The sequence below is a fragment of the Cavia porcellus genome, unplaced genomic scaffold, assembly GCF_034190915.1.
Source record: "Cavia porcellus strain 051 isolate PalLab524CR breed Dunkin Hartley unplaced genomic scaffold, mCavPor4.1 scaffold_13, whole genome shotgun sequence".
Classification (NCBI taxonomy): Eukaryota; Metazoa; Chordata; class Mammalia; order Rodentia; family Caviidae; genus Cavia; species Cavia porcellus.
This window is the reverse complement of record NW_026947496.1, coordinates 10,922,902-10,936,110: the sequence shown is the minus strand read 5'-3', so window position 1 is coordinate 10,936,110 and position 13,209 is coordinate 10,922,902. Positions and strand designations below refer to the sequence as shown.

Genomic DNA, 13,209 nt, shown 5'->3' with positions numbered 1-13,209 from the left:
TTTTCTCAGAGGAGGTTTACTTTACATGGTAAATTCACTAAAGGTTAACTGCCTTGTTAACTGCGACCCCGCACAGTGTTACGAACACAAGGCAGGCCAGGGCCTGGCATGCAGGGCCAGGCAGTAAATATTTCACACTCTGCATATGGTCTCCGCTGCAGCTATCCGGCTCTGCCATGGCAGCATGACGGTGACTGTGGGACATACATAAATAAATGTGCGTGGCTGTGTTCCAGGGAAAGTTTATTTATGGATGCCAAATCTGAATTTCATGTAATTTTCTTGTTGCAATAGGATCTTCTTTTGGGCTTTTGCAACTAATCAAAGCCACTCTTGGGCCCACCTGCCAAAGAGATGCTGGGCCACATGTAGTTCGGGATCTTTTGTACCTGGACTCCTGTCGGTCAGAACAATGAAAACCTTCCTCCGTCAATGCCACCAATAAATAGCCAATAAATGCTATTAGCCTTGTGCAAAAAAAAAAAGAGGAAATGTTTTTAAAAGGTAAGTTAGCCAAGGAAGTGATGACCACGGTGTGATGGAATCAGGTCCCTGCCAGGACACCCAACTGTAGGCTGAGGCTTGGCCACCTTTTCCTGGCATCCAAAGCCACCAGCAGTGGGCAACTTCATATGAGCCACTAAGCAGTCCAGCCTGACTGTGGCTCTGAGAGGGATGAAATGCTACCTGCCCCTTGTGCTTGGCATCCTTTCTGCCTGCAAACGGTCCAGCTCGGATAACAGGCGCTACTCTGAGCAAAGGGGCTGGGTGATGGTTTCCTGTGGCTCAGGGCCACACCAACTGTGTTACTGTGCCATTCAAATCCAGGCTACAGTTTATCTTGGCCAGGCCAGAACATTTCTAAACACAGTCCGAAAAACATTGAATTCTGAGTCCCGCCACACTGGACAAGAGACCAAAGAAGGGAAATCTGTGAGGGTTTCCTTAACAATTATTAATGTGCTCGGTGGCATCAGCAGATGGCCTGAGCGCTGTAAAGCTAAGATACTGTAAAGCTAAGATACAGCACAAACAGGTGCACAAGTAACCTTTACTTTTCAAAAGGACACTTGTCCACTATTTGCACAAGTAAAAAGCATTAAGTCTGGGCAAACATTCCCCACATGTCAGTTAAAGGCAAAGGACCCTGTGACCCAGCCTCCGTCCACTTTTCTCCAGGACAGGGAGGTTCTGAGGTCCCCACGCATGCCTCTTCTCAGTGCGTGCTCCGCTCCGTGGAGGGGCGCCTAATGCCTTCCCTGCGGAGCTCCAAGCTGCAAAGGAGGAAATACTGACATCTGAGTTAAAAACAAAACGCAGGGTCACGGAGCTGAGGAGCAGGGAAGCTTTTCCTAGGGGTCTTTGGGATTTCTGCAGCTCAATTAAGAGGCAGGCTGGGAGTTCCAGAGCTCAGTTAGGAAGGTGGAGGAGAAGCCCGGGCACCAGGCCCACGGGGCTGTGCCTGGGTTGCGAGTTTAAGGTTCTGCGCTTTGTCCTCGGTCCTCGGTTCCTCCACGCTCCCTTCATGCTGGATACACGGCGCTCAGCACAACGTCCCTGATCGGCCCGGAGCAGTTGCTCCCCACGGCGCCCTGCGCTCAGAGCGGGTCCATGGAGTTCTCATAGCACAGCGTGTAGTTGGCACCGGAGTTGTTGTCCCAAAACTCACCCTGTGAGCAGGTGTAGCAGATGGCGAAGTGGACGGTGGCATCCTGCGCGTGCCCGTCCTCGCCTTCCCGGGGCCCCAGGCCTGGGGGCAGGCACAGCGAGAAGCTGAAGCACTCGGCCTCCAGCTCTGGCTCCTCCTCGGCACCCCCCGACCCGGATCCGGAGACCCCCGACGGCGCGCCTGGCGACTGTGGCTCGGGCCGCAGCTCGGCGGGCACGTCGAGGAAGGTGCGCCACTCGGTGAAGGTGTAGCGCACCGCCACAGTGCGGGTGCCGGGGCAGCGCAGGACACGCCCGGAGCCGGCCACCTCGGCGCCCGACGGCGCGGGGCACTGCACGCGCTCCAGGCACACGCGCTGTCGCCGCAGGCGCTCGGCCGCCTCGCTTGGCCCCGGGAGCTGGAAGAGCGGCCGCAGCCGGGGCGGAGGCGGCGGCGCGGGGAGGAACGCGCGCCCAGTGGCCGAGGCCCACAGTCCCCCGAGCTGCTCCAGGTCCTCGGCTCGCATGGGGAAGCTGTGCAGGCGGGAGAGCACGGCGGGCGGCACGCGCGGCTCCTCGGCCTCGCTGAAGTGCTTCACGCTGGCCAGGCTCAGCCCCAGCGCGTCAGCGAACTGCACCCGCTTTTTGCACTTCGCGCAGCAGTCGCCGGGGCGGTGCGGCGCGTCCCCGGCTTGCTCCCCGCTCTGCGCGCCCGGCTGCTGCTGCAGGAGCTGCGCCGCCTGCAGGATGGGCTCCGCGGGCAGCGAGAAGGAGCGCGCACGCGGGCGGCGGCGTTCGCGCGGGTCCTCCGCGCCCGAGGGGGCGACCTCCTCCTCCGAGGACAGGGCCCAGTTCCCCGGCGGAGCCTCGGGGGCCCCGCCCTCCACGCCGAGGACCTCCGCCTCGGGAAGCGCCTGGGCGGCCTGGGCCTCCTCAGAGGGCGCGGGTCCTGGGGCCTCGGAACCGCGCAGCTGCGCCCCGCCGGGCTCCATGGCACCGTCCTCCCCTGGGCCTTGTCCTGTCGCGGCGCCGGTTCCAGGCCCCCCGGGAAACTTGTGTTCTTGGGGAGACAAAGGCGCGCGGGTCTCCCCGCCGCCCCGGCCCGGGACGTGCGCAAGGTTCCCCCTGGAGCCGTCAGCTTTTAGCTGACGGCACTGAGTGGGAGGAGGACGCGGGCCGGGCCGGTCCCCTCTGGACCTGTCCGGCGCGGCAGGGGCAGGGTCAGGGGCGGGGAGGCGCCTCGGCCAGGACACCTGGAAACCAGCTCCCCAGCTCGGGTAGCAGCGAGGGAAGGCTCCGAAGGTCGCGGGCTCACGTTTGTCCCCCACCCCCGGGGGCGCCGCCAGGACTGTCTGCCCGGGAGGTGGCCCTATGACGCTGCCTTCCCAATCAGGGGTCGCCTCTCAAGTGCCCCCCGCCGGTGCCTGTCACCGACCTGGTGAGTCCCGGGTGCGGGCGCACACTGGGTCCTGCAAGGCCAAAAGCGCGGGGTGCACCCTCCTTCTGCATCTGCCTTCCCCGAACTCGGGTTTCGATCCGCGGGCTTCCCTCTCCGAGCTCCGGAAACGGGCGGCCCCGGGTCCCCACCTACTGCCCTGGACGCGCGGGTGGGTTTAAGGCCCCGCGGGGTGCGGGCTGTGCAGTGCGGGGACGGGGACGCGGGGACCGACTGGGCCGCCCGCCCAGAGCTGCCGGAGCCATTCGCGCCCGGCCCGCGCGCACGTCCCGCCCTCCCTGTCCCGCCCGCGGGTCCGCGCTCCTCGGCTGGGCGGGGAGCACCGAGCCTGCAGGACTGCGAGGTCCTTAACGCGATGCCTACCGCACCCTCCTTGTCCCGGGCATCCGAGGCCTGCGGGACTGCTCAGGCCGTGCCATGGCCCAGGGAAGTTGAGGATTCAGGATACTTCATGGTATCTGGGAACTGTAAGACTTTCAGACGTTTTTGTTTTTTGATTCAAAACCAACTTCACTGCTCAAATTCAAGTGCCTGTCAGCACAGGGTTGGGAAGACCGCTGCGCCCCACCCCGATGTCAAAGAGATTTTGATGTTGGGGTAATCATTGGGCCACAACCCTCCTGGAAGCTGGGTCCACTCTGGAGCTGAGACCCGAAGAGGTACCCTGAACACAGAACTGAAGGAGCACTGCTCTGGGGTTGTTGGGGTGCCTGGTCCCATCCCACTCCTGGCTTTGGTAGAAATGTTAGCTGCACCCTGCCAGAGCTCTCAGTGTATTGGAGGAAACCAGCTTCAGTGCAAACTCAGCCACTCTGCAGACGCTCAGATCCAGGGAGTTCACAGATAAGCTGGAGGGAGGAGCAACCGAAGCGGGTGGGTCTAGAGTGTGTGAGCTGTGATTGATTCACTATTTAATGTTAGGGTCCAGGGCACTAGGATTGAGGGTGTAAGTGCTACCAGCCCTAAGTAGCCTGGATAAGATGTAAGTGATAGGAAGAGTGGTGGTGACCCTCGCTTGCTTGCTTGGCTATTTTCTGTCCACCATGGACTGCTTCTCTGCAAAGCCTGCCTGCCTTGGAGCCAGCTGACGATGGACAAACCCTCTACAAACTATGAGCTAAAGGAACCTTTCCTCTCTTAACTTATGGGCGTTGGGTATTTTGCATCTGCAATGAGAAACGTGACTAAGACAGAGGCTTACAGAGCAGAAATGAATTGCTCACTGCTATAATCTGAATGGGCCCCCATTTCTGCTGGAAATGTAGTCCCCAATTTCTTAGGTCAATGGTGGGTGGACATAGAACTTTGGAGAGGCACTTAAGAGTTAGATGAGGACACCAGGAGGAGCCCCGGGGATGGCATAAGTGGTTTTATAAGAAGAGCCTTGTCACCTTCCTACCAAAAGGATGAATTGATTAGAGAGATTTGGGCTTTCAGAATATTTTTTATTCTTTATCATTAGCGTCTCCTCTTTCAATGCTTTGCTCATGGTTCTGCTCAAGGATTTACTGGACCAGGTTTGCACAGTCTTTGCTCAGAGTCACAGGAGTTTCCCAGTGCTCGCTGGCCTCAGGATCAAACCAGTAACGTTTTCTGAAATTAACGGTTATCTGAATTTAGATGGGATGACTAGAATCTCACTGACTTCCTGTTCGTGCTTCAAATTGCAGTGTTTTTCTTCTCATATAGATTTTATGCCCCTTTTAAGTAATCCCACCTACATTTTAATTTTTCTGACGATTTTGGAAGTCTTGTATCACAATAACGGAAATACATAGAAATGTGAGTTCTCAACAGGTGTGACATGGTTTTAACAGGTGAACAGCAGGAAACTTCAGGAGTGCAGGCCTTGAGGCAACTGACTGTGCCCATGTGGCGCCGGGAAGCAGCCACAGCATCTCCCGGCCTCCAAGAGGAAGGGCCCCCTTTCCTCGCCAGCTTTCTTGTGCACAGACTCAGCCCACCTTTCTCTGTGTGAGACAGTAACGAACAAGAGGTAGGGGAATGACCAGGTCTGTTGCTTGTCTATGAAAGGAGAAAGCCGAGGAACCCCTCTGACTCCCACTCCCACTAAATCATACTTTGTCTCCTCTACTCCAAACGCTGAATTAGATTGGCCTAAAACGGCCTCCATACATATTTTAAGTCTGTCGTACAAGGTGAATTGCAACCTAACATGATATCAGCCAATCACAAGCAGCCAACAACTTAACCTATGATCAGAATAGACTGGAGCCCTCCGTGTTTTACTTCTGGGAGCCTAGTGTGACCACTGGCCCTTTGTTTCAGCCCTGATGGAGGACTGGTACCTAACCCCTGCTTCGACACCAACCTTATACACCTACCACTGGGCCAAAGTCCTACTTCTTGATCTGATCCCAACCATGTCTCCATCCCCGCTCTGCCTTAGGAGTCACTTCTCTCCAAGAAGCATCTGGGCTGATGTGAGCTGAGACCACAACAGCTTTAAGAATGAGTCCGAGCCTGGGAAGCTGCACTTTTTACCTATTTCATTACCGAGACGTTTGCACAAAGAACTTCACAGCAAGACGGTGGTGCTTTTGTGACATGTAGTAAGGCGTTCTGACTGCCATCGGCTAAGCCCGCATGAGCGAGATGGAGTGGCCAGTGGCGTCCTTGGCACCCAGGTGAGCAGCGTATAGGTGAGGTGCAGTGGGATGCAAAGGGCGTGCGAAGGTGCCCTGCAGCTGCGCGTGCATATCCGTGGCACTGTCAGGTAAAGGACGGTGGGGTTGCCCAGTCTGATCTCCAGACTATTTTTGGTGGCAGATCAGGGGCTGTGTCTCATACACCAACCAGAGTGTGGCATAAGAGGCTCCTTCTGAACCACAGGCCTAGGAGACCGAATATCTGAGCTTACACCCCACACTGCCTGTTGTGGCTGGTTTAAATGTCCCCCCACAGCCCCATGCTGTCACGGTGAGTCGGGCCTTTCTAGGGAGGCTGAGTCTAGCGTTTGTGATTGGTTCACTGTATTGCGCTGGGATTGGCGGTGTGAGTGCTGCACGCCCGGGGGCAGAGCCAGCTACTATATAAGGGAGGGAAGGCCGCGTGCTCTCCGTTTTTGCTTTTTAAACAGCTGACCCATAGTGAGGCCTCAGTGGAGTATGGACTGAAACCTCGAAAACCTGAGCTAAATAAACCTTTCCTTCCCTAATTTTGAGGATGGAGTATTTTATCCCAGCAACGATAGACAAGTAACCAAGACGATGCCATTTCTGCAGGTCACACGAGTTCTCAGAGCTGCACTTTCCGGGTCTGTAAATTGGGGAAATGTCAGGGACTGCTGGGGACATTAAAACAGGCAAATCTGTGCAAGTTGCTCTTCACAGAGCTCAGCGCGTGTTACTGCATGGTAATTATTTTCTGCTAACATAGTACCTTTGTTCGTTAATTCAACGCTAATTTACTAATGCTTACTATGTGCCAGATGCTCAAGGTGCCGGAACCGAGCTGTCGATCAAACCGGCACAGGTCCCTGCCTGTAGGGAGGAGCTCCCAGCACAGTGTGCAAGTGCACAAAACACACAGCTGATCTGATGTGTCAGGGAAGAAGTCAAGCCCTGCACATAGCAGGTACTTATGAGACCAGTGTCACCCTGCACTTTTGCCCGCTAGTCTCTGCTCCCTCTCCTCCTCCCTGTCCCAGGGTCCCCTGCCAATATGATTAAATAACATCCACGTGATCCAACTGGAGGCTCCTGGGCGTGTGACCAGACGGGGCTACAGCATAGAGGATCAAAGCCCAGAAGCCACAGGACACTTGCACCAGTGACATCAGGAGGCACCTGCTGGTGTTTTGACGTGAGTCTTTGCCTGATGATCCGCTGTTGAACTGTACAGTTCCACCTGGCTGGCGATCGATCATTCTGCCTCTGTGAAGTCGTGACAGTAAACACTGCTCCGTACGGGGTGGTGACGGAGGGGGGTGTGTTTCTGAGCCCGAGTCCCTGGTCCCGAATGTTTCTGGCACGTCCCTGACTATGGGAGCCTTTCACCGTGTTTACCTTTCCCTGCGCCACATCACAGTTCAAAACAGACAGGAGCCCCACCTTTGACCTCCCCGTGTGTGGGTGAAGAGATGGCGGTACTATAGGGCAGACAGCTCTGTTTGTAAATAAGCAGGAGCCCAAAGGCTCCGGTCACAACGTGTGAGCCCAGGCCTGAGCCTAATGGGAGTGTGGGCAGTGGGTGTCTGTTAGAGGGAAAAATAAAACACAGAGCCATTTTCCCATCATGCATCTGGGATGAATGCTCATTTACATTTGTGAGAAGTGTTTAAATGCATGAAAGTTAATGGGTTCCTGCGATCTTCCTGTATCCCAGCATTAACAGATTATCCTGCATATAGTTTAGATGCTCATACCGTATGTTAATATTTACCAACTTCATTTTTCTATGAGGATGGCTAAAATTCTTCAAGCCAGATTGTTCACTAGGAACCGGAATGTCTGAGCGCTGCTTGCTTCATGTGCATAGGAAATCTTCCAGCAACTGTGGCTGGCATTTAGCTCAGAGGCAGAGTTGCTTGGCTGGAATACGTGAGGCCCTGGGTTCAATCCTTAGTGCCCAGAGCAATGAAAAGTTTAATATTTGTAATTTTTCCTTTTTCCAAATGTAAAGCTTTCCACAGAAGAACACAAAATAAACTCCCGAGTTTCTCCAAGTGGTTGTGGGTCTCCAAGACAGTCCCAGGTTCTTGCTGCCCGGTGGTCACACTGCTTCTGTGTCCTGTGTGACTGAGAGGAGGCTGAGATAAAGTGATCACGAGCTCCTCCAGGGCTGCACCGAGGATGCACCGAGGATGCACGTCTCCCACTTTGTGGATCCCAGGCCCATCGCAGCCTTCCCATAACATCACCCTGGCTGACACCTGCACTGTGACCTCCGTTGTAAGAAGCAGGACCAAAACCACCCTAGCCCCCACACCACAGCTAGCATCACTGTAAGTCACTAAATTGGAGATAATTTGTTATGCAGCCATGGATACCTAAGGCCCTCTGGATGTTGGGCTGTAAACAGTGAGGAGGGGCTGGGGATTTAGCTAAGCGGCATAAGCACCTGCCTGGCAAGCTCAAGGTCACGAATTTGATCCCCAGTACCAAAATATGAACACTGAGGAAAGGTCCAGAAAAACACAGGTCGGGAATGTGAACTTGAAGGAGGCTGAGTAGTAACAAGGAATTTAATAATTCTATGTGTGTTGCTTTTTCCTACAGAGATAGAGTGGGATGCGCTGTGGTTTTGATCCAGTGGCTCCGAGAGCCTCATGTGTTTGCATGGCAATCAGATACCCCCAGGAGGGGGCCCTACTGGGCATGCAGTGAATGCACTGTTAGGGGCGGTGTCTGGCGGAAGAGGAACATCATGGGCGCCGTGACCCGGAAGCGTTTATCTCCCTTCTGCCTCCTCCCTTCTCCACTTCCGTGACCCGGAAGGGTTTATCTCCCTTCTGCCTCCTCCCTTCTCCACTTCCTGACTGCAGTGCCTGAGCAGCTCTCTTCTCCCCCAGGCCCTTCCTCCATGCATTTCAGTATTTGAGCCAACCATGGACTGAATCGTCTAAAACCGTGAGCCCAAAATAAACCTCTTTTAACTGTGGGTGTCAGGTATTCTAGCCCAGTGACAAGAAAGTGACCAAGACAGTATGTTTCAAAGATGTAACTAAAAGCTAATTTAGAGGCTAAACTTAGAACCAGCTAAGATGCCCTCCAATAGGTAAATGAACAAATAAACTCTGCTAACCATGGAACGTTACTTAGCAATGACAAGAAATGAGCCAGCAAGCCATGAAAACACACAGAGGAAACCAAAATGCACATTAATAAGTGATCGAAGCCAGTCTGAAAAGCTTGCATACTATGACGCCAACTCCACGACACACCAGGAAGGCAACACTCAGCCCAAGGAGTTGAATAGATGAGAGCATAGGATATTCGGGGGAGAGACATTATTGTGGGGACACCAGGATGGTGGAGACTTGTCGGTATTTGTTTGTTCAAACCCACAGAATGTGCAACGCACCAAGAGTAAATCCCAGAGCAAACCCCGGCCCTAGGTGGTGCTGATACCTCAGTACTGGTTCCTCACCGTGACAAACGCACACATTTACAGAGCTGCTGATAGGGAGAAGTGGGGGTGGGCAGGGTGGGGAGTGTGTGTCCTTCCCACTTGGGTTTTCTGTCAACTCAAAACCCCACTATAAATATTCTATTCATTATTTTTTTTAAAAAATCTTAAAAGATGGATCAAAACTCACACACAGATCTCACACCTAATTTTCCAGGGAAACAAATCAGGCCCAGAAGGGATGGCAACTTCCCTGAGCAAGATGGAAAAATGGGTTCACTGTCAGTTTTATGTCTGCCCATTTTTATGTCTGCCCATTTTTCCCCCAGCTAAAGTGCAAGATAAAAGTTCAAAAATCTTGCCTTTGGGATAAGGGATATTTTAAAATCTAGGCCCCTTATAGCACACCCTGAAAGCCAAACACTGAATGGGGCCTGCAGGACGGACTCTCTGGGTGCCCCAGGGTGCTCAGGTGGAAGCGAGCTACAGACCCGGAGAGAGGCAGCCATGACCACCCACCATCACTGGACAGCACAGGCAGCTGCCACGGAAGCCACTGCCCCTGGCCGGGGTGGCCAGCTTCTGCCCTTCATTCAGGGCCACAGAGTGATCTCTTGTACCTGGGACTAGGGAGTAGGACAGGCCCGCTTTTGGGGTCAGGTTACTCACGGAGAGAAAGGATTGTTTGGGCCTGCGGAGGTGGGCAGCCTGGGATGCAGCCCTGTGTTCATCGGAGAAGCAAAGGGTGTACTACCTGAAGGGTGACCTCAGGCTGGGAGTTGTGCAGGTTAAGGATTCCCTGTCCACAGAGTTTGGGACCACAGGGACTTTGAATTTCAGTTTTTCCCAAGTTTTGGACTGTTTGCATATATACATAGTGAGATAGTATGGGGACAGAGCCCAAATATAAGCACAAAATTATTTGCGTTTTGTATCCACCTAGAGATCATTTTACACATTTTAAATTTTGTGCATGAAACAGCTTCATGATTCGGGGTTTTGCCCTTCTGGCCTCACGTTGGTGCTTTGGATTCTGGAGCACTTCGCCTCTGTTTGCAAACCTGAGGCCTTTTGCATGCTAGGCTCAGGCTCTCCCAAAGCTTTCAAACACCTTCGTTTTGATCTAAAAACTCTATCTCAGCACCGTGGCCCTGTGCTTTGGTGTGCGGGTGCGTGATCACCGAAGCACCTCGTGGAAGCAGCGCCGTGTTCTGCAGAGGAGCCTGGGTCAGTGTAAGCCTCGGACGGGCTGTGACAGGCCACATCCTCTAGCTCCCTGCGCTGGGAACCGAGGAGGAAACCCCAAAGTCACCGCCCTGAGGACTCTGGAGGCAGAGGTTGGGGGAGCTCGGGTGCACACTTTCTGTGTTTGCGGTTTTCACCATTTGCTTTTATTACTTTTCAAGTAAGTGCAGTTAACCTTTCAGAAAATCAGGGAATTAAACTTTTTTTGAGGCAAAAAGTTTTTATCTACAGGATGAGAAAAAGGAGAAAGAAAAGAAAAAATGGAAAATAACAGGCATGTGAGTTGATGTACGTGAACGGTACAGAGACATAGGGCTGTGAAAATGAATAAAACCTTGACAAATGAAGAAAAAATAAAATAATGGGCATAAGAAAGGCGGAAAGGGAAACCCGCAGCCGAGGCCGAGGCAGGCGAAGCCCGGTCCCCAGTGCGGTGCACAGGTTGAGCTACCGGCCCTGGATGGGGTTCAAGTAGAGCGACGCGGAGTCCAGACGACACAGCCGGGGTCTGGGCCTGGGGAACCCTCCTGGGGCATCGGGCATCGGATTGCAGAACCACGGCCGAGCGAGGAGTGAGCGAAGGCGGGGACCTCGGTGAACCCCAAGCCTGGCCTGGGGGTGGTGATGAGGGCGGGACCGCGCTGCAGAGCGCCCCCGTGTGGCCGAGCGGAGCAGTAGCAGAGCCTTGGCCCCGCAGCCGGAGCTCCTCTGCGCAGGCGCAGAGCCCCCCCTATCGCACCCCACCCAACCCCCTATCCCCAGGGGTCTTCGCAAAGCTGAGCTGAGCTGAGTGGACTGCAGAGGCGGTGCGCTAGGAACCCGATTGTAGGAACTGTATGGGTCGTATACACAGCAAAATGCACAGGGGTGAGTGTCTTTACGGGTGCGGGGAAAGTCTGACCAGCTTCTGAGGGCTCCAGGTCCGAGCTAGGGAGGCGCGGAGGAGGCCTCGAGCGCCCCCTCCAGGTCAAAGCGAGTACAGCGCCAGCCGGCCGAACAAAACTGGTGCCCAAAGCGAGGTCCGCGGACCTTCAGGGATGCTGGGCACCCCTCTAGGAAGGAAGGGCAGCCCTGAGGTCAGAAGTACTTTCCCAACAGTGCTAATTCATGTGCTTCCTTTCTCGCGTGTGGACATTCTCACTGGGGTTGTAAAAGGGGAGGCAAGGTAAAAGGATGCCAGCACTGCTTATCCTAGCTATCACTGAAATACTGATTTTACTAAATCTCAGCCCTAGAGTCTGTGTTGTTAATGTGTGACCAAACGGGAAGCATGCGTGAGGCGCTTCTCCCCAGATCTGGGGAAAGCACTGGAAAATTGAGTGGCGAGTTAACTGGTTTCTTTTTTCGTGAAAAACTGATTTCACTTAAAAGAATGACAGATGAACTACGAATATTCCAAGGTGGGCATTTGGTCGGCCCTTTCTTGAAAATAACCCGGGAGAGCCTCAAACTTCAATGAAAAAACATGGACGAGTGTGTTGCTGACGTTCAAATCCGAACTTGGAAGGGAGGAACTTGTACACACCCTACGGGGACAGCTGCGCAGTCTCTAAAGATTTTCATGACGCCGTCTAAGGAGAGACAAATGTGATTTTTGATATTGTAAACAAAATGCGTCAATGTTTGGAATTTGGAATCCCTGCGTTTCTCAGTGAACCACATTTTCCAAATTGTTAAAACGTTACAAAATCATGCATGGGCCAAAAATCCATGTAAACTGTGAGATAAACCAGGTGCAGGTAACAGAGGGCGGACAGCTCCTTGCTCTGGGTTCACAGTCCGCTGCGGAACTCTTTTAAAGAAACGTTTAATATCATATTAAAGAAGAATGCCACCTGCGTGGTGCATACCTGTTATCCCAGCCCCCAGGAGTCTGAGGCAGGATTGCAACTTCAATTTCTGTTGCTATAGCAGAAGGTCTGAGGCTGGGTTTTACAGGAAAAAAAGAACTTCAAGGCTTCCAGTTTCAATATCTTGATGAATACTGCTTTACTGTGCACTTATTACAAAAAGCTTCTCATACGTCTTCCCCAAATTTAAGATGCACCTTGAACTGTACTATTCTGGAGATGTCTGCTTCTCAGGTCTCTGCAGAGCTCTGTTGCACAGGGAATGGCTCCTTCTCCTTGGGCTTGGGCTGGGTCTGGCTGGGCTACTGTAACAAAACACTGCAGACCACGAGCTTATCAGTGGCAGGAATCTATGTCCCGTTCTGGCGTCCTGTGCAGATCCACAGTCAGATGCCAGCGGTCACAGTCCCTGCCTTCTGGGCGGTGCTTTCTCAGCGTCCGCACGTGGCAGAGCATGAGGCAGCTCCCTGGGTCCCTTCTGTAAGGACACTGACCCCTCTTCTCGAGCATTCTGTCTTCATGACACAGTCACCTCCTGCAAGCCACGCCTCCAGATGACTTTACAAGGCAGAGAAGGCTGGGGAATTTTGCACCCTAACCCTTCTCTCCCTCCCTCCCAGCCTCTTATCCTGCACCGTGACCCTGAGGCTGTGTCAGAGACCTGGCCTGGGACAGCCACCCCTAACCTGGCCGCCATGCTGTGTCAGCTGCTGGCTGTTGGCTCAGGCACTGGCTCGCTCCCTAGTAAAGAAAAGCCACTTCCTGATTTGGGTTAGAAGATGACCGGAAGCCTGGTCTGTCCCATGAAGAACTGTCCCCTCCCCACTGCCTGCAGAGGACCCAGGGAGTGGCAGCTTCATCTTCCAGAAGCACCAAAGGACAAGGAGCATGCTGTCTTCACGCGAGGCGGAATTGCATTGT

The 13,209-nt window shown here is 53.8% G+C and overlaps 1 protein-coding gene across 1 annotated transcript; it reads right to left on the bottom strand.

The window, feature by feature from the left end:
- Ppp1r3g (protein phosphatase 1 regulatory subunit 3G) lies at positions 1 to 3,088 on the bottom strand. The gene has a single exon (XM_005008736.3). The coding sequence runs from the start codon at positions 2,637 to 2,639 to the stop codon at positions 1,599 to 1,601; it is 1,041 nt and encodes a 346-aa protein (XP_005008793.2). The 5' UTR covers positions 2,640 to 3,088; the 3' UTR covers positions 1 to 1,598.
- Between the last annotated feature and the right edge of the window lie 10,121 nt (positions 3,089 to 13,209).

Excerpts from the sequence above, each read along its gene's own strand:
- Ppp1r3g (XM_005008736.3), bottom strand. The coding sequence starts at position 2,639 with ATGGAGCCCGGCGGGGCGCAGCTGCGCGGTTCCGAGGCCCCAGGACCC.